This window comes from Gymnoscopelus braueri (genome assembly GCF_963280865.1).
Source record: "Gymnoscopelus braueri genome assembly, chromosome: 3".
Taxonomy (NCBI): domain Eukaryota; kingdom Metazoa; phylum Chordata; class Actinopteri; order Myctophiformes; family Myctophidae; genus Gymnoscopelus; species Gymnoscopelus braueri.
Window position 1 is genome coordinate 34,599,964 of NC_137612.1, and position 25,617 is coordinate 34,625,580.

Here is a 25,617-nt window from a genome sequence, read left to right on the forward strand (position 1 = left end):
GTTGTAAGCAACCCCTCATAAAGAAGCCTAATTACAGGGCAGGGATGGCACTGATCAGACGGTGGGTGCCCTGTTCATTTCCTGTTGGCTTTGTTAGTTGGTGAACAGTGGCTTTTACAGTCTTGCGTAATCACTGCCAGAGCATTCGTCCAGAACATCGGTCTGTGGCGTTGAGGTTTGCGGTGCATTTGCGTCATTGGGTGTGTCATTCGTATGTGTATGCATGTTCTTGCGTGTGCGTGTGTGTTGTGTAGTGTTATTTCTATTATTGCTTGCCAAGGGTTCTGCATTGCGTGTGTGCGTGTGTGTGTGTGTGTGTGTATGTGTATGTTCGTCCTTACTGACCTGACCACTTTGGTCCCATTCCTGATGACCTGCATGTCCACATTGCAGGTCCCATTGGAGTGAGAGATCAGATTAATCTCCGAAAATTCAGCCTGGAGACACAAAGCAGGTATTTGTTGTAAATGTTCAGGTTTCAGCTTATTCCCAGTACAAGCAGGTATAATGTATACAGGCATTCAGCTTGGAATACATAGAAGAAGCTACCATCATTCTCTGTCATTGTAAAAGGTTCTCATGTCGGGCTGACAGCTATTTTGCAGAATGTTCACCTATTTCTGCAGAATTGTATGACATGCCCAGAAAAGAGAGGCTTACAGTAAGTGGCTGATGTTCACTTTTATGCAGATTATACAAAACATTAGGAAAAAACTAAAAGAAAATGGGGGGGAAAAAGTTTTATCCTCATTCTGTTTAAACACTGGTCACCTCTTGTTCAACTCAAACTTGCATAAAATGCTATGAAGACCAAATATACAATACTGTATGTTATTTTTATGATCGTGAAAAGTCATTTCTTATTATCTCCAGGTATGCACTTATAAATAATCATGTCCAAATTGACAGGGTTACAATTATAAAGATTTGGGCATTTGGGCTGATGAGAAACTCGCCTTTAAGACCCATGTAGGTAATTTCACAGATACTTTTTGTATTGGAATCTGTATCTGTCACTGCATCCTTTACAAACTTTGTTGGCACTCTCTTTCTGTAAGGAAGGACCAGCATTACTTGTTTATTTATAAAGCCCTTCTAGGCATTTCTTGTTTATAATTTATAAAGCCCTTCTAGGCATTTTACCAGCGCAATGAGCGTATCATACTTCACTCCATAGGAACTCAACACCCTCTCACAGGAGTATGTTGTCCCCCAGCACTTCCTTCAGATAGCTCATGACTTAGAACTCCTTTTACATGCAGTGCCCCTCAGACACGGAATAAACTTCAGCTGGCACTCAGACTGGACTCACCCGGGACAGCTTACATCTTGTTGATTTTTTAATGTTGTCTTTTGTACAGTTTTATCCATTGCTGTGTTATGTTGTGCTGCCTTAGGTGCTTTTTGTATGCTGCTATCTCTGCCAGGCTCACTTGCATAATGTGATGTCAATCTCAAAGTGATGTCTGTGGTTAAATTAAGGATAATAATAACTGGGAAATGTGTTTCAACTGAGGTCATGTGATATCTTAACATTTTCATGGCATTTGTTTATTTTCGTCTTTTGCTTTGATTTTGTATTTGTAATCTCGGCAGGGCACCATTGAAAAAGAGGTGCTTCCTTAATTAAATAAAGGTTAAATAAAAAATTAAAAAACTGTGGAACTGAGAGCAGGTAGGGGTTATTAATCTGCTTTAAACTGCTAATAAGCAGAGTAACAGGGATTTTTTTATGCTTTGTCGTACAATGGTGACATGCACCGAAAATAGGCAATCTACAAGCTCATAACTCATTGCAGATGTGACACGTTCTGAGCTTGTAGATACCGTAGACGATTTTGGCGTACAAAACCGTTGTACGGCGAAGCATAAATCAGGCTTTATTCGTGCAAAACTGTCTGTCAGTTTGTCTTTGTAAACTTCCATTTCTATATGAATTCACTTTGAGTTTGAACATCAGGCCTCGTTCAACCTTCAGGGCTTCTGTCACATCACAGGTGTATTATAATAATACTGTAAAGTGTCATACCTGTTCCACTCTGATGTCATAGTCCCCAAGGACCTTTTTACCCCGGAATACTTTGGCCCTGGAAGAGAAGAGAAGAGAAGCATGGTTAAAAGTCACTTTAAAATAATGTTAAGAAAATATTATTTATAAACTCTGACTTACTGACACACACAAAGGCAGGATAATCTCTCACACACACACACACACACACACACACACACACACACACACACACACACACACACACACACACACACACACACACACACACACACACACACACACACACACACACACACACACACACACACACACACACACACACACACACACACACACACACAGAGAGAGTGTGGCAGCCTCAGGAAAGGCTAAAAAAGCCTGTTTGAATCCCACATTGTTTCTCATTCTATATCACTCTATTGCCCTCTTTCCCTGGGCTCTAGTAGAATGTCCCAGCATGCTCCCTGGCTGTTTGGCAGGAGTTTGGTACACAGCAGGCTGCCGCCTGTCATGCTGTGCACAGGTTTTCTGATGCTCCTTTCTACAGTATGAGACCAGCTGGGACTAACAGAAATACATAGATCCAGTCAGTAATCAAAGAGTAAGTTATTTCTCCACACAAAAAAATATAATGTGTCTGTTGTGTGCTCTATAGTGTACTTCATTCATTCATATAGAAATCACATTTTATAGTAAATCCTTATGTCAAACTTTCCCCATCCATCTATCCATCCATCCATCCATTTATATCCATACAACCATCAATCCGCTGTTACCAGTACACAGAGCAAGAGAAAACTGTTCCTGAGTCACAAGTTCCTCTTGAATGACTACAAGGTATCACATCCTTTTAACTTCCATAAAGATTTGAGTTACCCGCGGCTGTTCCTGGTATGTGCTGCCCTCTACTGGACATAAGTTTGCCATGGAAGACATTTAGAAAAGAAAATGGATGCTCAGTAGTACCTTTTATGCTTAATTGATAGAATTAATTGTTCCATCATACGATAATGCGACACGTTGTCGAGGTTGTAGATCGGCTATTTTCGGCGCGCGACTTCGTCTTACGAGGAAATACAAACCAGGCTTTACAGACAAACTCCAATAGAGTACAGTAGATCAATGCAGCAATACTTGAACGCCCCAGCTGGGTAGCTAATGGACAGTAATGCTGTTAAATCTCCATTAAGACAGTGATATTATGTACCCTTGTAGTACGAATGATGAAAGAACACAATAACAGTATTATGTGCAGTCTTGTAGAGTATCTAGAGAGACATACAAAGGCAGAGAGAAGACAGAGAGCAAGACAAAAATAGATAAAAGGGGCATGAAGGTACAGACAGACAGAAATGGCCACATACACAGCTTGACAGAAACACATGCACATAGCCATGGCCAGAGGCATTATGTTTCTGGGTTGTCCATCCCTCTGTCCATCCGTCCATAACCCCCCAACCTTGTGAATTTGTGCCAATGACATGTGGCACAAATAACTAGCCTGGAAACCAGACGAATCTGCCAGTGCAAACAAAAAAATAGAAGCCCTCGGCAGATTAGTCGGCCCCACTCGGTTGTGATTGGATTTCGCTGCCCCCGAAGTTGTGGGGCACCAATCAGGGCCCAGTATGCAAATATGGGGCGGGTTTATCACCATTTTTTTTGTATCCGCCCCTTGGAAATGCAGGTTCCACACAGACTAATATCTACGCAGTGATATTAGTCTGGCCATGCCAGGCTAACAAATATCCACTTGGACTCAAGGATGAACTGGTTAGAAGCAGTGTTGATTCTGACAGCAAATTTAGTTTTTTGTTTTCTTTTAATCATAGTCTTTTGAATAAAATTCCATTTAGTTTTAGCTATATTTTAATGTTTTAGTTTTTGTCTAGTTTTAGTCGACTACATGTTATAAGATTTTAGTCGACTAAATCTACAGTCGATTTAGTCGACTAAAATGTATTTTGGTAGGCCTTGATGGCGTTGTAATGGTTGATTTTACACTTGGTTGCATGCTGAAAATAGCCGATCTACAAGCTCACAACCCGTCCCAGTGCGACGCGTTGTGAGCTTGTAGATCTGCTATTTTCAGAGTGCAACACCCGAGCACAACCAAACATAAAATGACTTCTTAGTTCTACTGGATCTCTTCTCCACTAGTCCCTCCCTGACATTTTAGTCTAGTTTTTATTTGTTGACTAAATTGTTAATATATTTAGTCTTAGTTTAAGTCACCATAGCTTAGTTTTTATTTAGTCGACGAACATTTTTCGTCATAGTTTTAGTCGACGAAATCAACACTGGTTAGAAGTAGGTGGTCAAAGGTCAAAGGTAAGGTCACTAGGACTTCGTGTCTGTCCCAATTATCGTGAATGTGATATCTCAGGAACGCCTTGAGGGAATGTCATGACATTTGAGATAAACATCCACTGGAACTCAAGGATGAACTGATTAGACATCGGTGGTCAAAGGTCAAGGTCACTGCGACCTCACACATGTGATTTCTTCATTCACTGTATACTGTACAATATGACAGTGGTTCTCAACCTTTTCAGACCGTGACCCCCCAAAATAATCATATTTGAACTGGGGACCCCCACACCCAGATAAGCAGTTGGAATGTAGGAGTTGAGGCATTCAATTTGGTTTGACTTGGTTCCACTGATAAATATTGTGAGAATATACACCACAATGTTTGCCTCTTTATTATATTATTTGACAATTTGGCCAATGTTTGACACAGTTTGTTAATTGCTTTTGATGCAGTAATGGTATATATTTTTTCTTTGGTATTAAAAAGGTCTTAAAAGTCCTTAAATTGTCACTTCCTGTCACCTGGGGACCACCATTGGTTGGCGGAGGCATACATGCAAGATGCAGTATTTCTAGTTTACGCCTTAAGGTGAGGCTGGAATATATAACCCTACATTTCAGTACAGACCAATGCCAGTGCTATGCAGTGTTACAATATGCCATTTCCACCTGAGAGATTTGATTTTTTTGTAAATGATTTTTATAAAGGATCCCCATTAGCTGGTGCCATAGCAACCAGCTAGTCTTCCTGGGGTCCACACAAAGAGGGCTTGTGATTATGTAATTATGTAATTTTGATAATGCCACTGATTGTAACCTTGACCTTGACATGTTTGTCCAAGAGTGAATCATAATCACTGGGGCAACCTACTGCACATTTGCACAAAGTTTCATGAAAATCCACCCATCCATTTTAACTTTGAACTTGACCTCAGTGGTGGAAGAAGTAGATTTGTTTTACTTCACCTAAATACCTTTTTTAAATCACCTATATACTATTTTCGCCAAATGTTCGCCTATTATGACATGCCCAGAATAGAAACAATAGGGTTCATTAAGTAAAAATTTACAATACCACAATGTAGAAATAGGCTACTCTGTTAAAAGTAGCAAAAGTTAAAATCCCGTTTTCCAACAGTTACTCGAGTAAAAGTACAAAAGCATTGCCATCAAAATATATTTACAGTAGCACCAAGTGTGAAGGTTTTCATTAAGCAGAAAGGCATTTCAAAATCATATTATGTAGAACAAGCACACCATTCAAACAGAGCAACAAAAAAGAACATGGTCACACATGACCATTAACCTAATAACTAAAGGCTGCAAGCCTGCAGCATACTATAAACGAACACAGTTGGAGTATGCTGAAGCCTTAAATCTACACAGCTCCGTTTCTTTTACCAGTTATTTTCATTTGTAACACCTCACCAATTAGAGGAATTGTTTCACCTTGTAAGCCTTTAGGAGTATGTATGACAACTCTCCTCAATGGGAAAGTTATTGTTAAGGCCGAGCTAACAATTGTCTGCTCGCCTGCAGGAACAAGCAAAAACATGTTTAGCTTACTGTTGCAATGCTCACCTTGCCCAAGTTCAGAACTGAAAAACACATTTTGACTAAATCTTTACTTTGGGTCATGAAAAACAAAACAGCTTCTTACCGCGCACAACCTTTGCCTGAGGCTGACAGAAACGGATCTCTCCTCAAGGCTGAACCTTTTCACACTTGACAAGATAAACATTCTGAATGTTTTATTTCCTGTTGCAGTGTTTACTTTGTGAATATCAGTAGCTGACAGGAAATCGACTTGGACCCAATATGTTCCCTAGCAACGCAATTCCACTGACAATGGCTCCAACATTAATGCCGAAACAGCGCCCCCTGGTTTGGTTTGGAATATATAGACCAATTATTTGTTTACCAACATTGAGAGTGGACGCACAGGTGATTGTTTCATTAAATCAATTCCCAACCTATTGTTTCGGGGTAAAGGGTAGAAAGTACTTATGCAGAAGGTCCCATTTCACAAGTTTTCAAATGTATACAAATGTTTTGAAAATAGCAGATCTACAAGCTCACTTGCACCGCAATGCATTGTGAGCTAGTAGAGCTGCGATTTTTAAATGGCCGAAATGTATAGGGCTGAAGTGGTTAATGTATGTTTTGTAATAATAATCAAAATCTACAAAGTAACTAGTAACTAAAGTTTTCAAATAATTGTAGTGGAGTAAAAGTACAATATTTGCCTCTGAGATGTAGTGGAGTAGTAGAAGTAAAAGTACTGAAAACTGGAAATACTCCAGGAAAGTAAAAATACCTCAAAATTGTACTTAAGTATACAGTACTTGAGTAAATGTTACTTTACAACACTGAGCACCCTGACAACTAACCCGAGTGACAAGTAATCCCTGTCCCCCTGAGCTAAACAGACGGCCAGATGAAATGGAACACAGCCTGCAGACTAATTGCCCTTGTGAAATTCCTTTTACCAAATGAACACTTTGAAGGACTGGTTCTCAAAGTGGGGTCCGGGGACCGGCAGCCAGGGGTCCTCCTGAGCAAAATGAGGAACAGTTAAACATTGAAGCCATATTAAATTTTTCGGCTAAAATAGACGATCTACAAGCTCACAATGCGTGTAGCATCGACACATTGTGATCTTGTAGATCCGTTATTTTTGAATCATTTTAATTTGAACAATCTTGATAAATATCTTATGGGGGTCCCAGGCAAAAAATATTTTCAGATGGGGGGCCGCAGCCAAATACATACATCAATTTGGGGGTCATTGACATAAAAGGGATAGTTCACCCAAAACATTACTTCGATTAGTCACTCCATGGAGACTTGAATTCATGGATATTTTTTTTGTTTTTGTCGCATTCCTAAGCCAATACTTTGATGACCAGCGGACCGGTAGGCAGTGGTTCCGGTAGGATACACAAAGGAGACTCTTTGTGTCTCCTACCGGAACCACTGCAGGTCATCAAATTATTGGCTTAGGAATGCGACAAAAAATAAAAAATATTCATGAATTCAAGGCTCCATGGGGTGACTAATCGATAGAAAAAAAGTAATTTTGGGGGTGAACTATCCCTTTAAACATTTTGAGAACCACTGCTTTAAATTGATCAAAGAATATCTCTCCATCGTCAGCACAGCCATTAGGCCTACCAAAGGTATGAAACAGTTTTTTCCATCCCTGTGCCATGATCTGACATTTACTGTAACTTGGATGTATGCCGCAAGCATCTTTAGCTCCATGTCCATCCATTAAAGTTGTAACTCAACTCATCACGCTTAACCTCACGGCACAGCAGCAAGGCATATGGCTTATTAGTGTGATTTATTCATTAGCATCAGAAGTGAACATCTGTGAGGGTAGGATGCCACAACACACCACAAACCAGGCGTGGCACGCTCACACAGTGCTGCAGTGCACAGGTTCGTTATACACTCAGAATACCGATCCACTTCTACAGGGAGGATGCTGAGGTAGCTGTCATGTTTAATTCCATCTAAATAAGTTACTATCAGATATGTAGTGGTTTTTGAAACTTTTAAATTTCAAAGACCCCCACAACTCTGAGAGTGTACACATGGGTAAGGGTCCATTTGGTTCCATTTGTACACTGTCAGAGAGTTACAGACCTGTACGTGTCCATTGGGAACCCCCCTCAATGAACCCTGAGAGACCCCCTCCCAGGTCTCCCAGCGAAACCAAACATCTACCGCTTAAGGTAGATGGAAAACCCCCTTGGCCTGGGGACATATACAGTATTAACTTTTTGGGCTTCAGGCTGAGGTACTCTGCTACACACATACAGCTATGTGTTTATTGTGCAACATAAAATGATAGCAGTGTATGCTAAATGTCATCATTTGTTATATTCATACTCAACATCTTATCAGTTTACAATTTACACCTTCTTAAACAGCCTCCTGCCAAATATATCTAGGGACAGAGGGTGGGGGTGTGTGATTTGATAACAAATCCCAAATTGCCAGCCAGTGTGTCATGGCAGAAACAATTTACCGTAAGTTATAGTGGGACAAAGGCAGGTGTAAATGGCTTTGTTTCTTTCTTTAAGGCAAGGTGTGGGTGATACTGGGATTTTAACTATCCCCCCCTTTTCTTTCTCTCTAATGCCTGATTTATACGGTACTTCGTCGAAAACAGCAGGTCTACAAGCTCACAGCACATCATGGGTGCCATGCGTTGCGAGCTAGTAGATCGGCTATTTCCGGCGTGCGTCAATGTCATACGATGGAGCATAAATTAGGCTTAACGATCTATCCCCTTGGCCGTTGAGAATAGCTCAGAGTGTATATGAGTCAGCCTGGCCTGTGAGACTAAGATAAAGGTGAAGTCAATGGATGCATTCTCTCTGATCCATGACTTCAGTAGCTGGAGCAGAGGCATGTGAGATTAACTGCAGGGAACAGAGGGCGCTTGGAAAATGACGCATCCTTAATCGTGAACAGGAAACACACAATAACAAATGTCAGAGGTAGAGCAGAAATTAAATTACGTTAAATTGTGTGAGGTCATTCTCCTCAAGATGTTACAAAAACAGCATGTGAAAGGGACCTAAATCAGAGTGCTATTTAGACTATGGAATAGAGCCATGGAAAGATTTGATCTGAGATTGCACTGTAAGCCTACTGTTAGTACGTGGCAAATTGACAACTTCTTCGGGAAATAGCCTATAGTAAGCCTATAGTCTCTATTGCGTTGTTGATATGCCCAGAATGCTAAAGGTCAGCTGATGTTCATTCAACAGTTACTTAGCAACAGATGTGTATGAGGTTCGCGGAGCTAACATGGCCGCCAGTGAAAATAGCTCAGGTCAAACTCTATTTACTGTAGGCTGCATCTGGCCAGGGTTCTGGTGACTCCATTAGTCCCGGGTCATTTGATCCAATCCCACTGCATTATTGATCAATGGACACTCAGACACCAACCAAATCCTGTACAGATTAAGCTCATTCAGTCAATGCGGGGGAACGAGAGAGAGGGAGAGAGGAGAGAGAGAGAGAGAGAGAGAGAGAGAGAGAGAGAGAGAGAGAGAGAGTAATAGGCAAAGGGGGACATACAGTAGAGAGAGATGGATAAACGTTTATCCGAGAGCTCAAGATAGATGGACAAAATAACCAGTGTAGAAGAAGGAAATCCATATATTATTGATGTAAAATAATTTCTGCTGTATTATCTTCTGGCTAACCCCAGGCATTATATTCATCAATAATGTGGCAGAAAGTAGCTTTGATTCTTGATCTATAGTCGTGGATACAGCCTGCACTGGTTTACACTAAACCCTTACTATCCCAGGGTGTAATTACTAATTAGTGTGGTTGCCCTAACAGGGCAACCAGACTATAGTAATCCTCGCACTTTATTAGTGTGGTTGCCCTAACAGGGCAACCAGACTATAGTACTTGATGAACTTTATTCTTCTTTCTAGATAAACAATACTTTAGACCGCATCTCCTCCCACAGTTTTTATCCCCCAATGTTGTGCCATATCTCAAAATGACCGTCTTGACCTGGAATCGTGCGCTTGTATTTTGCTAAGAGATTGGTTAAATAGTTTAATTGATATTGATTTATTAGTGCATTAAATTTCCCCATCCGCTTTAATGTAAAAGTGAAAAAACTCAAATTCAAGTATTTTTTTCTCAGAAACCGTAAGAGCTAGAGTTACCACATTTGGAGGGGAGGTTCATAATTTAGTCCGAAATTATTAAAAAAATAATTACACTAATCGGCCACATGGTGGCGCTATAACAGCCCCCTTTACGTTTTGGCCTATAACTCTTGAACCGTAGGTCGTAAAATCAAAATTTATTTTCACCTGAATTCCTTGGGTCACGACGCATCTCCCCATATAGGCCACGCCCATTTGCGTCTGGATAGATTTTCCGCCATTTTGAATTTTCTTCAAAACACACTTTTTGCACCTTTTCCTACAGATTTTTTCCAAATCTCACAAAAATCGGTACACATGATCTCTGGACCCATGCGATAATCTGGACCTAAACAGAATTTTGATAGTCCATACCGTTCGTCCGTAAATGGCTTCCAAAGTTAGCGGGAGGGGCCCGTTTTACAAAAAAGCCCACAAATCACGAACAAAACGTCCAGTCAATCCCAAATTTGAATCACATGTCAAGTGTGGTTTACTCAACAAATCCCCAAAAGCATTTCCACTTTGATCCATAGGGGGCGCCACAACTGCGCAAAACGTAACCGTTTGATGCAAAAACATGATTTTTGGGGGGATCACTCCTCTCAAAATGAAAAGCAGGTGATCTCAGGAGTTACAGGACGATGTCATTGGCCCGCTATATTTGTGGGAGGGGCCTATTTATTTAGTGGGAGGGGTCTATTTCTTAAAATCAAAACGCCATGTATCACGAACGCAGGATCCAATCAGCACCAAATTCGAATGGCACGTCGCGCGGCCTCCGACGGTATTCCTCCAAGCGTATTCCTCAAGTCCCGGAGGGGGCGACCGGCGTCGGCGCAACCACACTTTGCAATTTCCCATAATTGCGACGCGTCTAGTTAGTGTGGTTGCCCTAACAGGGCAACCAGACTATAGTACTCTATACTCTTTATTCTTTCTAGATAAACAATACTTTGGACCGCATCTCCTCCCACAGTTTTTATTCCCCAATGTTGTGCCATATCTCAAAATGACCGTCTTGACCTGGAATCGTGCGCTTGTATTTTGCTAAGAGATTGGTTAAATAGTTTAATTGATATTGATTTATTAGTGCATTAAATTTCCCCATCCGCTTTAATGTAAAAGTGAAAAAACTCAAATTCAAGTATTTTTTTCTCAGAAACCGTAAGAGCTAGAGTTACCACATTTGGAAGGGAGGTTCATAATTTTGTCCGAAATTATTGGAAAAAAAATTACACTAATCGGCCACATGGTGGCGCTATAACAGTGCCCTTTACGTTTTGGCCTATAACTCTTGAACCGTAGGTCGTAAAATCAAAATGTCTTTTTCCCTGGATTCCTTGGGTCACTACGCATCTCCCCATATAGGCCACGCCCATTTGCGTCTGGATAGATTTTCCGCCATTTTGAATTTTCTTCAAAACACACTTTTTGCTCCTTTTCCTACAAATTTTGTCCAAATCTCACACAAATCGGTACAGGTCATCTATGGACCCATGCGATAAACCTATCCAAACGGCATTTTGATAGTCCTTACCGTTCGTCCGTAATTGGCTTCCAAAGTTAACGGGAGGAGCCCGTTTTACCAAAAATGCCAAAAATCACGAACGAAACGTCCAATCGATCCCAAATTTGAATCACATGTCGAGGGTGGTTTACTCAACGAATCCCCAAAAGCATTTCCACTTTGACCCATAGGGGGCGCCACAACTGTGCAAAACATAACCGTTTGATGCAAAAACATGATTTTTGGGGGGATCACTCCTCTCAAATTGAAAAGCAGGTGATCTCAGGAGTGACATGACGATGTCATTGGCCCGCTACATTTGTGGGAGGGGCTTATTTATTTTAGTGGGAGGGGCCTATATCTTCAAATCAAAACGCCATGTATCACGAACACAGGATCCAATCAGCACCAAATTCGAATGGCACGTCACGCGGCCTCCGACGGTATTCCTCCAAGCATATTCCTCAAGTCCAGGCGGCGGCAACCTGCGACCGGCGTCGGCGCAACCACACTTTGCAATTTCCCAGAATTGCGACGCGTCTAGTTATTATTATATGGAGATAAACAATAGTTTAGATCGTCTCTCCTCCCACAGTTTTTATCCCCCAATGTCGTGCCATATGTCAAAATGACCGGCTTCATCGGGAATCGTGCGCTTGTATTTTGCTAAGAGATTGGTTGCATAGTTTTATTGATATTGATTTATTAGTGCATTAAATATCCCCATCCACTTTAATGAAAAAGTGAAAAAGCTCAAATTCAAGTATTTTTTTCTCAGAAACCGTAAGAGCTAGAGTTACCAGATTTGGAGGGGAGGTTCCTAATTTAGTCCGAAATTATTGATAAAATAATTACACTAATCGGCCACATGGTGGCGCTATAACAGCCCCCTTTACGTTTTGGCCTATAACTCTTGAACCGTAGGTCGTAAAATCAAAATTTCTTTTTCCCTGGATTCCTTGGGTCATGACGCAACTCCCCATATAGGCCACGCCCATTTGCGTCAGGATAGATTTTCCGCCATTTTGAATTTTCTTCAAAACACACTTTTTGCACCTTTTCCTACAGATTTTGTCCAAATCTCACAAAAATCGGTACACGTCATCTCTGGACCCATGAGATGAATATATCCAAACGGCATCTTGATAGTCCTTACCGTTCGTCCGTAATTGGCTTCCAAAGTTAGTGGGAGGGGCCCGTTTTACCAAAAATGCCAAAAATCACAAACAAAACGTCCAATCGATCCCAAATTTGAATCACATATCAAGGGTGGTTTAGTCAACAAATCCCCAAAAGCATTTCCACTTTGATCCATAGGGGGCTTCACAACTGCGCAAAACGTAACCGTTTGATGCAAAAACATGATTTTTGGGGGGATCACTCCTCTCAAAATGAAAAGCAGGTGATCTCAGGAGTTACAGGACGATGTCATTGGCCCGCTACATTTGTGGGAGGGGCCTATTTTTTTAGTGGGAGGGGCCTATTTCTAGGGCTGTAGTCGAGACCACCTAAAGCGAGTCCAAGTCAGTACCAAGTCCGAGGGGGGGCGAGTCCGAGTCAAGACCGAGTCCGAGAGGCCAGGGAGGGGGTCGAGTCCGAGTCAAGACCGAGTCCGACGGGAGGCGAGACCGAGTCGAGGCCGAGACCGACCGGAGGCGAGACCGAGTCAAGACCGAGACCAGATTTTTTTTTTTTTTTTTTTTTTTTATAGAAAATGTTCAAATCAGCCTCATGGTGGCGCTATGACAGGCCACAGGAAACTTTGCACACTCCCTAGAGGCCAAGGAAAAACCCTTGCCCTGCATTTTTCACATTTGCCTGTTAGAGCGCCACCAGGAGGCTGACTTTTGTAAAACAAATTTGTTGCTATTACTCCTTCAGATTCTATCCAAAAATCACGCAAATCAGTACACAGTATCTCTATAGTCATGTGATCAAGACGGATGTGTCCGATATTTCATATTGCATCCTAATTTGCTAACATTAGCTTCCAAAGTTTGCAGGATAGATCAGTTTGGAACAAAATGCCTCAAATCATGAACGCAGCATGCGATTTCCGTGAAATTTTCCACACACATTCCCACTAGAGAGGAAGAAATGCCGCCCTTTTCACATTGGCCTGTTATAGTGCCACCAGGAAGCAACAATAACCTACCTGACCTGGCGGAGACCTGTGCTCCGAGGAGCACTTTTTCTAGTTTTGTTTTGTTTTTATTTTGACATTTAAAACATTCTTTGCATCTTTTAATGAATGGCAGAGCAATTAGCTATTTAGTTATTTTTACTGAATTAATTACATCTCAATGGCAAACCTAGACCAAACAACAATGACCAAATTGACCAATGAGCCATTATCATCATTACACATTAATGTTCCTTACAGACAGAACAATGAAAAATACTCCCCTTTAATGACAAGGAGCCATCATTACATAGCACATCGATATGTGCTACTTTAATGACTGAATTACATGTGAATGGTAAAGTTATTGACCAACCAAGTCTCACACCCCAGCAATGAATCAGTGTTTCAAACACTGGTGAGACATTCGATTTAAACGCACTGTCATTCAATATGCGTTTGCATCTTCAGTTTTAAAATATGTAAACGTCATAATAACAGGCTACAGTAGTTATATATATTTTTTTTTTAAAAGCAGATCTACAAGCTCACAATGCGTCCCATGACGCATTGTGACCAGGCCTGGAATTTCATCATTTTAGGCCAGGGGCAAGGCCACTTGGCCTTTTGTCATTTTCTAGGGCACAAAGGCCAAATGCCAGGGCATTTTTTTTAAAGTCCACGGACATAATGAATTTAATTTGAAGGTTAAGGATCATTTTATTTTAATATAGTACAAGAATAGTATAACTATCTGTGTAATATAACCCATATTGGCAAATGACCAATATTTGTACTAAGTTATATTGGTCTCAATATTTGTCACATTCAGCCCTGGACTTCACTGACTGAAGTAGGGGTCATATGAATCACATTAGATTCACAGATTTTATGTATTTTCCCCACAAATTATTTTCATTCAAATTAAATGTGATTGAACTTGCACTAACAATGACTTTAGTTAATTTTGCACTATTTAAAATATAATATTTCTTAATTATTAATAATTGAAGCTTGTAGATTGGCTATTTTCACCAGTTTTTAAATAATAATAAAAAAAAGGAACATACAAGGTTTCCACCCAACAGCGACGGTTCTGTATCAGTACATGAGTCAGTTTTAGCATATTTCATTCTAATTGGCTACGATGACTGCCTATGAATTTCATGGCCTAGGTAGGTAAACCTGGCCTGGCGGAGATATGCCCTGTTGCGCACAGCAGAACAACAGGTGAAGGCAATGAACTTAAACAAGGACTGTACTGCACAGCAAAAATTGCTAAAACTATGTCAAACTGTCACATAGCTGAAATAAACTTTCCATTTAGATCATTGTTGACAAACAAACAGAACATGGATGTTGTTTGCAAAAGGATTATTTATTTCTTGTCCATTTGTTTGTGAGGTGAGATCACAGCTTCTCTCTACTTTTGTGTGATATTGATAGCCTATAACTTTGAATTTGTTTGCAGTTCATTTCTATTGCTTACTGGATATTAAGACTAATAATTTTGGGATTTCGCTGTATTTTGTCAAATGTATTAATCTATATTTTTCTGTTGATCAAGCCTCGGGTTTTGTGATTAGATGCGCACACGCGCTGTCAGCCACGGGCAATCAATAATGTGCGCAAGGAAACCTTACTGAAAGCCGTCTCTAATCATCTTTAGAGAATCTCGTTTATTAAAACAACCACAGGCTACACAGTGAACACACAATAAATAAATAAATAAACACCTGGAAAGCTTGCGCTGTTAGTGGAAATAATTTAAAAATAATATAAACTAGAGGGACATGGCAGAGTGTGTTCTGCTGCTGCTGCTGCGCTGTCAACCACGAGATGATGCGCTCCAAGACAGCCATAAGTGCCAGACAGCTCTCTTAGAATGTTAATGTGAATAGGCTCCTCATAATATGGGTATAATAAAATTATTTCATTGCATTGTAGTGACTTGGTCTTGGACTCGAGTGGACTCGGTGGGGGCAGAGTCCCGAGTCCCTTAGTCCGAGTCCGAGTCAAGACCGAGTGAAATTATGGGCGAGACCGAGACAAGACCGAGTCAAATTATGGGCGAGACCGAGACAAGACCGAGTAAATCAAAAAGCGGTCTCGAGACCGGTCTCGAGACCGAGACCGGTCTCGAGTACTACAGCCCTACCTATTTCTTAAAATCAAAACGCCATGTATCAAGAACGCAGGATCGAATCAGCACCAAATTCGAATGGCATGTCGCGCGGCCTCCGACGGTATTCCTCCAAGCGTATTCCTCAAGTCCCGGCGGCGGCGACCTGCGACCGGCGTCGGCGCAACCACACTTTGCAATTTCCCAGAATTGCGTCGCGTCTAGTTACAGTACAAATCCGAACACCACAAATGCATGTTCTGCACAGAACATTGACTCAGCTTCTATGCTCCCCTCTGTTTTCATCTGTCTATCAAGCGTGTATTAAAAGAGATGCCTATAAATGATTGTCCAAAATAAATAAATATACCCTCCCTCATCTAAAGCACTGTGCCATCAAAAGGTGATGACGAAATGCCAAAGACGATTAAGCATGAGTCACCGTGACATGTCCTTCTGAAGCTAAAGATGTTTTATGAGGGTACTGCAGCCAGAAAGGTCATTATCTGTGATGGAGCAATCATGCACATCTGTCGTCCACAAAGGATGTCACACTGTTCAGGGCATAGTATCTCTCTCTCTCTCTCTCTCTTTCTCTCTTTCTCTCTCTCTCTCTCTATGTGTGTCTCTGTTGCCGTCTCTCTCTGTCTCTCTCTGTCTCTCTCTCTGTCTCTCTCATTATGTCTGTCTGTCTGTCTGTGTGTGCGTACGTGCGTGCGTGGTGCGTACGTACGTGTGTGCGTGTCTCTCTCTCTCAATGCTCACTCTCCTAAAGTGCTCTAGTGCAAAGACATCAATTTATCTTCATTCATGCATGGGAAGTGAAGAGCATTTTCATCTTCTATTGCCAGAAAGATCCCTAAGACAGAAACAGTATGTTTTTAAAACCATGTAATATTCAAACAACAAAGAAGCATATTGATTTTCCTGGGTTATTTGTTCTACCAACAGCCTTGCCTTCCGCCACAAAACATCAAAGAGCAAGCTCTTATTCATGGGCATTTTGAAAGGAAATAGAGAAATCCCACCGGCGAGATGCATTTGTATTCTGAAGCAGAATGAGACGACTTAACCGAGGAAAACCTTTTCCCATTTGTCTTTCACCTCTGTTTCTTGCTAACTCATCCACCCCAGAGAAGATTAGATGAAACTGAGCTTTGATTAAGAGCTGTCTGGTGTGTCTGGTCATGGTCAGCTTCCAAATTATGTGTTAGGCCATAGGAACATGAACGTCATGGGCATGTAATAGAAAACAAAAGTGAAAAGCATACAACATTGCTGCCATTTGTAAGGTACAATTTTATATAGAGTGGGGAAGACAGCATAGAGTGGGGAAGACAAAAATTCAAAAGAGAGAGAGAGAGAGAGAGGATAAGGTCAAATATAGTTTGTTCGCTATTTTAGAAAACACTTGAAAAAGAAACATGCTGTGCACGTTGTATTGTATATCGTCTATTTTTGGTGCTTGACACGTTGTACGATGCAGGCTTAACTGAACCACGAGCACAGTTTGCACTGCTTCCTCAGAGATTCCTGTTGACAGCTAAAGAAAAGAGTATAGAAGAAGAAGATACACAGACATGTTGTGGCAGCAGTAAACAAGCAATGTTTCATGAGCTTGGATAGTTGTTTGAACTGTGGATTGTGACCTTTGCTTCAAAACCTGTGTAAAATCTGTTGCAGGTATGAAGGTATCATTTACATAACGCAATCAACATTTTCAGTTGCTTTAATGGGACTGTCCAACTGTCAGAAAGCCCAATGTATCAGTGTCAGTCATTGGAGGGCACTGCTCGCGCTACAGTCTGGCTCTCCCAGCCCCGCCCAGACCCTCTTGGGCCTCCAGAGGAACTGCCTCATTGACTGTCTTGGCTACAGACACCATCCAGTAGAATAGACACCTACACAATTTTGGTGAGCCAGTATGATCCACTCAGCTACCTCACAAGGTCTGGCACATTACTGCAGTGCAATATAATACCATAATGCACAGAATATAATTAAATGCACAGAATAATAGCTGCAGAGGATGAAGTGATTACAACATTGTTGTTGTTGTTTTATGGCCCATTCCTCGGCTCTTGTATGGTCTTTCCGATTCCCTTGAGACAGTAATTGTCAATCCAATTAAATGTGTGACTGTGGTGGTAAATGGCTTATATGGGCACACAATACGAAAAACTGGACATAATGGTGGCCAATTAGGATACAAAGGATCCAGTGCCTTCAACACTGCCTGGTGGGGTGGCCTAGATTACAACGTTTCCTCACCAGCAGACCATATCAGGGCAGCCTGCTATGGTGTGCTGGTGATCAGTGGTTCTGGACAACTGGCGATCGGCGGTTCTGGACAACCACCAATCCGAGCGACTCGGCGCGGTGCACTCAACTCCCTCGGGTCGTCTGCGACGCGTGTGCCGAATTTGAAGTCGGTCTACAGTCGAACTACAGACGTACGTACAGAGATTCTGTGCATTTATTGTAAGACAATTTTTGATAGACTGTACATATGTTAACTCACTCATGTATTTGTCATGTGACCTTGAAGAACCCCTTGTTCCGACTGGTCACACTGAATGAACGTGAGCATAATGCGAATCTTCAAATCAGTGCTGCTTTGTCATTTTCTTTTCATCCTCAGGTGAGGATGTCCCCTGAATTATTCAACAGCAGCACAGACGCCTGTAACATCTCCTGCCATTATCTCTCGTCTCTGCCCTAAAGGAAGGAAGGCAGTTCTCCCATGAATTCACACCTCCCGTCGTGTGTCTGCATCACCCAGCTACACTTGTGCACTACTAATATGAAAATCCAGACTCCAGAGTGCTCAAGGTGTTAGGAGAACAAAGCCTGTTTAGGAAAACACCTTTAAAAATGTACATATCTGATGCTCAATGACCTGAACAGATTTTGCTTGGTAAGTTTATGCCGCCACCACCACCTTGGAGAATTTTGCTTTGATCAAAATGATCAAAGTTTGAGGACTTAAGGGTAATCGTGTACATTGCTGAGTTGTGTTATGATCCTGGCTTGTAAGGAGTATAAATCAAATCAAACTTTATTTATATAGCATATTTACAACAATACAAATTTGCCAAAGTGCTGTATATGGAGGACAACAACAGAAAGTAGGCTCTCCCTCCTTTGAGCAGAAAGGGAGGCATGTACAGTATTCACAGAGGCCTTGTAAACGAGAGAGTCTTCAAGTGATTGAACACACATCCTGCTGGGAGTTTATGTATTACATGATAGGAATAAACGCCACATTAGTTTCTTGTTTAATAGAATCCTTTCAGTTCCATGCATCATTTACCTAACTGTGGCATGGATTTCATCTGAAAGCTTGACGCTTTGTCTTCAACTTTGAGCTAAACTACCACCATCTTCCTCCATGAGCCCCTCTTCCTCTGTGGGCCGCTATACCTCTATCGGCCCTTCTTCCTCTCCTTTGCACTTGTCCTTGATCTCTAATACCTGATTTATACCTTATCTATTTATACCATAGACTTTATTTATACTGATCTGCTCAACACTGGCGCTAAGTATAAATCACCCTTTACTTACTCCTTTGTTGCTAACCCCATCAGCTCAGGGGTGTCTCTTTTATGCACGTACTGTAGGACTTGTTGTTGATTGAATGAATATGCATAGTGCAAAAGATTCACATCTGATCAGATCAGGATATGCTATACCATGCATACATCCTGTTACCTCCGTTTGGAACCTCACCCTCCGCTATAGCTCCGAGGGTGAGGTTCCAAACAGAGCTAACATGTATGTGTCACGCACGCGGGCACACACACACACACACACACACACACACACACACACACACACACACACACACACACACACACACACACACACACACACACACACACACACACACACACACACACACACACACACACACACACACACAGTTTGTGTGTTACAAATGAATGACAATCTGCTTCATTTAAAATGGTCCATCCAGGGAATCTGAAGTCAACAACAGGGGTGTATTCGCTCTGTGAAGCTTCACTGATTCTCACTAGCAGAGTGTGTGTGTGTGTGTGTGTGTGTGTGTGTGTGTGTGTGTGTGTGTGTGTGTGTGTGTGTGTGTGTGTGTGTTTTAACTGCTCTCACTTTGCTCCTTGCTTGTTCTCGTTGTATTATAAAGGTTTTCTTTTACACACAGTGAAATGTACATGACTCCTGGATAATGAAGTGCGCTGGCTGACAGAGAATTTTCAAGCACTTAATGGGCCAGAGTTCCCTCTTTGTCATACATTTAAATGCTGTTTGGGGGGCTACCAGGCCTAGTAAGGAACAGGGTTATTACTAAGATGAATGAAATAGCAAAACATTTAATAGACAAAACATTTTAGTTAACTGAAAACAAGGCTTTACAAACAAAACAAAAACGTTACAAAACTAAAATCACAGATTTTCTTTTTATCTTTGTCGATCCGATATTGAAATTGGCTATTGGTTGTGCGGGCGGGCCGGGGCCGGCCGGCGGACTATGACTCAGACATAACCATATATAGAGTTTGCTATGTCTCAGATATAACCATATATGGAGTTCCCACTGCAGCTACACCCAAATATGGTGTCAGCATAACAACAGACCCAAACAAACCTTGTCGCCATGAGTCGGATCGCGGTGCAACGTAGGTTTGCACCGCAGCGACCCAAACCTCTAAAATGTCATATAAGCCTGAGCTTGTAGATCTGCTAATTATTTTGGGACCTTTTTGAATCTCGCCCCGACTACCCCATGTTACAATAAAAAACTGAAACTAACGCTAAAACTAAACTAAAACTCGAAAGCTAGAAAAGCTAAAGCTATTAAAACTAAACTGAAGTGAAAATTTAATAAAAAATACAATGAAATGAAATAACCTCGGTCATACATTTAAATGCTGTTATTTTTTTATTATACATTTTGGGGAGGGGGGGGGGGGGTACATCGTTATAAGATACCTCCCTCACATACTGTACCTTGGAGCCTATAGTGAGGAAATCATCAATTTTATTCAGATGCAATCGTTATAAGATACCTCCCTCACATACTGTACCTTGGAGCCTATAGTGAGGAAATCATCAATTTTATTCAGATGCAATTCAGCTGCACCAGTTGGAGCGGGTGGGGATGCTGTGTGTTTGTGTGTGTGTGTGTGTGTGTGTGTGTGTGTGTGTGTGTGTGTGTGTGTGTGTGTGTGTGTGTGTGTGTGTGTGTGTGTGTGTGTGTGTGTGTGCGTGTGGGGGGGGGGGGTGCAGATGTTCAGGCTCTCAAAAAAGTTTCAGGGGTCGACACCTCTGTTGCCAAAGGGCCCTCTGAGGCTGTTGCAAATCGTTGCTGTCGGATAGAAACCGTATCTCCATATTTAAACTTTGTATGTATTTTCGTCAATGAAAGCCCTACCTATCAAAGAAGAGTGTCACACAAAAGTTGTGAAAATAGCTGATCTACAGGTTTCCTCAAACAGCGACAAAATTAATGTTGAAAGGCCTGCATGTGATTGCTGGTGGTACCTGGTGATTGTGAAATGATTGGTTAAAGTGAATAGTAATAGGAGAAAGATTCTAGGAAGTGTAAAGTGTCAGAGTAAGAGTAAAGGCCTTAAGGAGGTGTCTGTTTTGTAGATTGACACCGTAGAAGATAGCCTATATATAATACTGTTTGATTGTGCTTGTGTAAATAGAGTTGATTGACGTGCCAGGCTGACGGCAGGATATAGGCTCACAAATCTATACTTCTATGAGTGAGAATGTGTTCACGAACAGAAGCTTCTATTATATTTTAAGTGCTACTTTCACCCCTTTCTCTGCAGAATTAAGATATATGGCCTGTCAAAACATACAACCTGCAGCTACAATACTGTGTTGTGTTCTCAGTTTTAAAGGTCATTTGGCTTCATAGTCCCCCAAGTATGTTTTATTTATTGAGGTAGTTGACGGAGATTTATAGTGTCACATGTCCTCCCCAGCATATTCAGTACAGGAAACCCAATTATTTCCTCCCGGGGTGCATGGTGCAGTGCTGCAGTCGTGCAGCAAGCTTCTGAAAATGAGACTTGTGCCGCGGTTACCTTTGTAACATCAATCAAGCATTATTATGTTCACATTACTAGACGATATCAACATAATGAAAATCATTTCTCGCATGGACTGTCCTCAACTAAAGAAATTCTATTCGTAGCAACGAAATAATTATTTGATTTAATCAACATATCTCTAAAATTGTGTTCTCTGTGACCGAACATTTTACTGTCAGAATTAAGGGGTGACAGCTAGTGTTTAAAAAGCATTAAAGAAAAAAAGATGTTTCAACCAACAGTCTTGGTCGTCTAAGCCTAAACTTACCGATTTAATCGATTAATCGACGATGAGTGGACATCCCTAATTTAATCCTGTACATCAGTGGTTCTCATTTTGGGGTCCAGGGACCACCATGGACCCTAAAGGGGTTTCCAGTGGGTCCCCAGCAAAATTGGTTAGTAATATCAAAATCAGTTTAACCACTTTAACCATATTTTATTTATACATATTCGAAAATTGCGACTGGTTGTGAGCTTGTAGATAGGCGGGGGATACACACCAATTTCAGGGTCTTTGACATGTTTGAGAACGTCTGCTGTAGATCAACAAGAACATTTGTCATTCTAGAGTTACTGGATGGCCCCTGCCAAAATCTCACGTCTGATATTTGTCTGGGTAGTGAGGTGGAAGACAAGCTGAGAGCCTTTCTCTCTTGGACTGTAGGTGGGCTGAGAGAAAGCAGCTGTCTGCAGGTGACTCATTGCAGACAGTTGCTCTGTCTGGACATAGTATGTATGTCCTGCTGTGTGCTTTATCAGCACGTCTGTCTGATGGACTCACTCCAACTCGTTTCAATAAATAATAATAGTATATTTGTTTATATGTGTGTATGTATTTCTATGTTTATTTTGTTCAATAGTTTTTTTTTAATGCTGTTGCAAACCAATTTGCCCCTGGGGAACAATATTGTAAAGCTTAACCTTACCTTACAGTAGCCAAAAATGCACGGACGCACGCAAGCACGCACGCACGCACACACACAAGAGTATTGTAAGGCTGAGTGTAGCTTTGTCAACAGTTACAGTACATGAACTATGTCAGTACTTTTAAATCACTTTGTACCTGCACAGTGCTACATAATTACTATCTGCAAAGCTGTCATCACTTCGCTTATTGTTTCTGTTAGTTTTAGCAGTTCTCCCATGTAACTGTGTTTGCACGCTCTTGTGTGGAACATTTGTTTGATCCGGTCCATTGTCTACATTGCCTGCTTGTCGTGACATTGCTGAAGCATGGCATTTAATTACACAACGAGAATGACAAAGATTTAGATAGATAGGGATAGAGAGAGGGAGAGGGAGAGAGAGAGAGAGACAGACAGACAGAAGAGAAAAAGAGAGGAAGAGAGAGAAAAAGAGAGGAAGAGAGAGAGAGAGAGACAGACAGACAGCAGAGAAAAAGAGAGAGAGAGAGAGACAGACAGACAGCAGAGAAAAAGAGAGAGAGAGAGAGAGAGAGAGAGAGAGAGAGAGACTATAGTCTCTAGTCTCGCGTGGCCAGACGTTGCCTCACACAATTTTCAAATGTTTCCGGTCATACAGTCTGGGACTCGGAAGCTCTGATCATGATTAACATATAAACCGGATGTGAAGCCTCACTTCCGATTCGTCTTTCCCGTCGCGCAAATTTATCCTAATATAAATCAAAATCATCTAAGTATATTTAGCTTGCTGCTTAGCAGAAATGGATGTTAAAAAATAAAATGTAAAGAACGGAAGTGCCAGTTTCCTCTCTCGGATTTCAGGAGGTGTAGTTCCAGACTCTATATAGCATTCTGAGATTGTGGAATAGTTGTCTGGCTACGCGAGACTGGAGAGAGACAGACAGAGACTACAGTATAGTAGGACTGGTGACCTACTAGCATGAACAAAGTGTACTAGACGGCTGCATTTGCATTTGCTACAAGAGAGCTATCTTAGTAATATCAGACTTAGAGAGTTTGAAAGTATACAACAACAGACATTTTGTACTTTAGACTGGTGGATTGAAAATGTTTGGCATTCAAATTCTGTAGATTTTTCAAACACTAAGCAATGGTTTTACTTGCTTCAGTATTAATGACAATGTTAGATGTCTGGTGCATACCATAACACATGCATGCATGTCCAATAAGGCATTACAGGTAGGTAGGTAGGTACTTTATAGCCTGGTAAACCACCCGGTCACGGAATTCAATTTCATTGTCATTCAGCAGCCTGAGTCCCTCGTGAAATCAAATGCAATGCGATTTCCGGGAGGGGGTGGTTTACCGGGCTAGGCATTTTATGCTAGCCTGTTAAACCCCCCTCTGGAAATCTCATTTGTATTTGATTTTAGTAGTGTGTCTGGCATGAAAGTCTGTTTGGCTTTTTGGCTGTGGGCGGGAGCTGGGCGGGAGTAGTACCGTTGACTGACAACCCCTTCAGCCAATCACCAGTTCGTTCCACCACCACCACAGAGCAACTTGACGCAAGGGGACTTTTGAAAGGGCCATGCCGAAAATAGGTTGCTTTATATGGATACATAACTATCACTGCCCGCCCCTGCCGGTTCTCTGAATTTTTATTTTTAAATAGGCTCTGTCATGATTAAATTGACCACATATATGAAGTTAAACAACTAAATGCTATCCGAAAAGTATCTTAAAAGTAAATTCCGTGCCACAAAAAATACGTTTGAGAGCGTTTTGAAGTTAGAAAATAGAGTGGAGACAATTTTAATGGCCACCGTTTCGTTTTCGCTCGGCTGCACTCGGCTGCACTTGGCTCCATTCGGCTTCACTCGGGTTCCACCTGATTGGCCAACGTGCGCTGTCAATCTCAGAACAATGAGCGAGGACGCTGATAGGAAAGTTCATGTTGGGAACTCCGCAGAAACGCCCAGACAGGCTTCCATGCACTTCTGAAATCAAATACAAATGAGATTTCCGGAGGGGGGGTTTACTAGGCTAACTTTATGCATCCCGAGGGGAAATAAAAAAATATTCTAAAAACATCTAAGAATAGTCAACTTACAAAGACAGGCCAAACATTAATAAGAGCCCAGTGGCTTGATTTCAACATGCCCCATCCTAATCAGCTTGAGTTTTAATTTCATAAAACTACACCTACGCTCTTAGTTTTCCCCAAAACACACACACACACACACACACACACACACACACACACACACACACACACACACACACACACACACACACACACACCCTCCCCCCCTCCCCCCAACGTTGACAATATTCTCCGAGGCAATAACACAGTAACACAATAAAAGAACAATAACTAGCCGTACCCCTGAGGTATGCTGGGAAATCCCTTTTCAGCCAACCAACAGCCTGGGATGGTAAATGGTAAATGGTGCATTTGTATAGCGCTTTTATCCAAAGCGCTTTACATAGATTGTGCATTACATTCACCCATTCACACACACATTCATACACCGATGGCGGAGGAAACCATGCAAGGCACCAACCTGCTCATCGGGAGCAATTACGGGTTCAGCGTCTTGCTCAAGGACACTTCGACACTAACTCTGGGGGAGCCCCCCAGCCCGGGCTCGAACTGGGAACCTTGCGGTTTCCAGTTCACTCTACCCGGCCACTCTACCCCTGAACCACTGCCGCCCCATTGCTGGATGCTACATAGCCTCCAACTGAGGGGATTTAAAATCCCAGTAGCCATGCCATGTCTGCTTATTAAGCGACTTTGGGCTTGTTTTTCTGTAAAGTTTCTTAAACATCTGTAATTGTGGGTTGCGGGTTTTTTGGGCTTGTTTCTTAAGCGTAGTTGT

At 41.6% G+C, this 25,617-nt stretch overlaps 1 protein-coding gene across 1 annotated transcript in view; it reads right to left on the reverse strand.

Annotated features, from left to right (window-relative positions):
• Nucleotides 1–25,617, reverse strand: part of syn2b (synapsin IIb) — a gene marked incomplete at both ends in the record, with an annotated part of 105,188 nt that overhangs the window by 42,150 nt on the left and 37,421 nt on the right. The window contains 2 exons of the mRNA XM_080421365.1: nucleotides 346–437; nucleotides 2,030–2,087. Coding sequence (XP_080277491.1) covers nucleotides 346–437; nucleotides 2,030–2,087 — 150 coding nt within the window. The remainder of the gene's footprint in view (nucleotides 1–345; nucleotides 438–2,029; nucleotides 2,088–25,617) is intronic.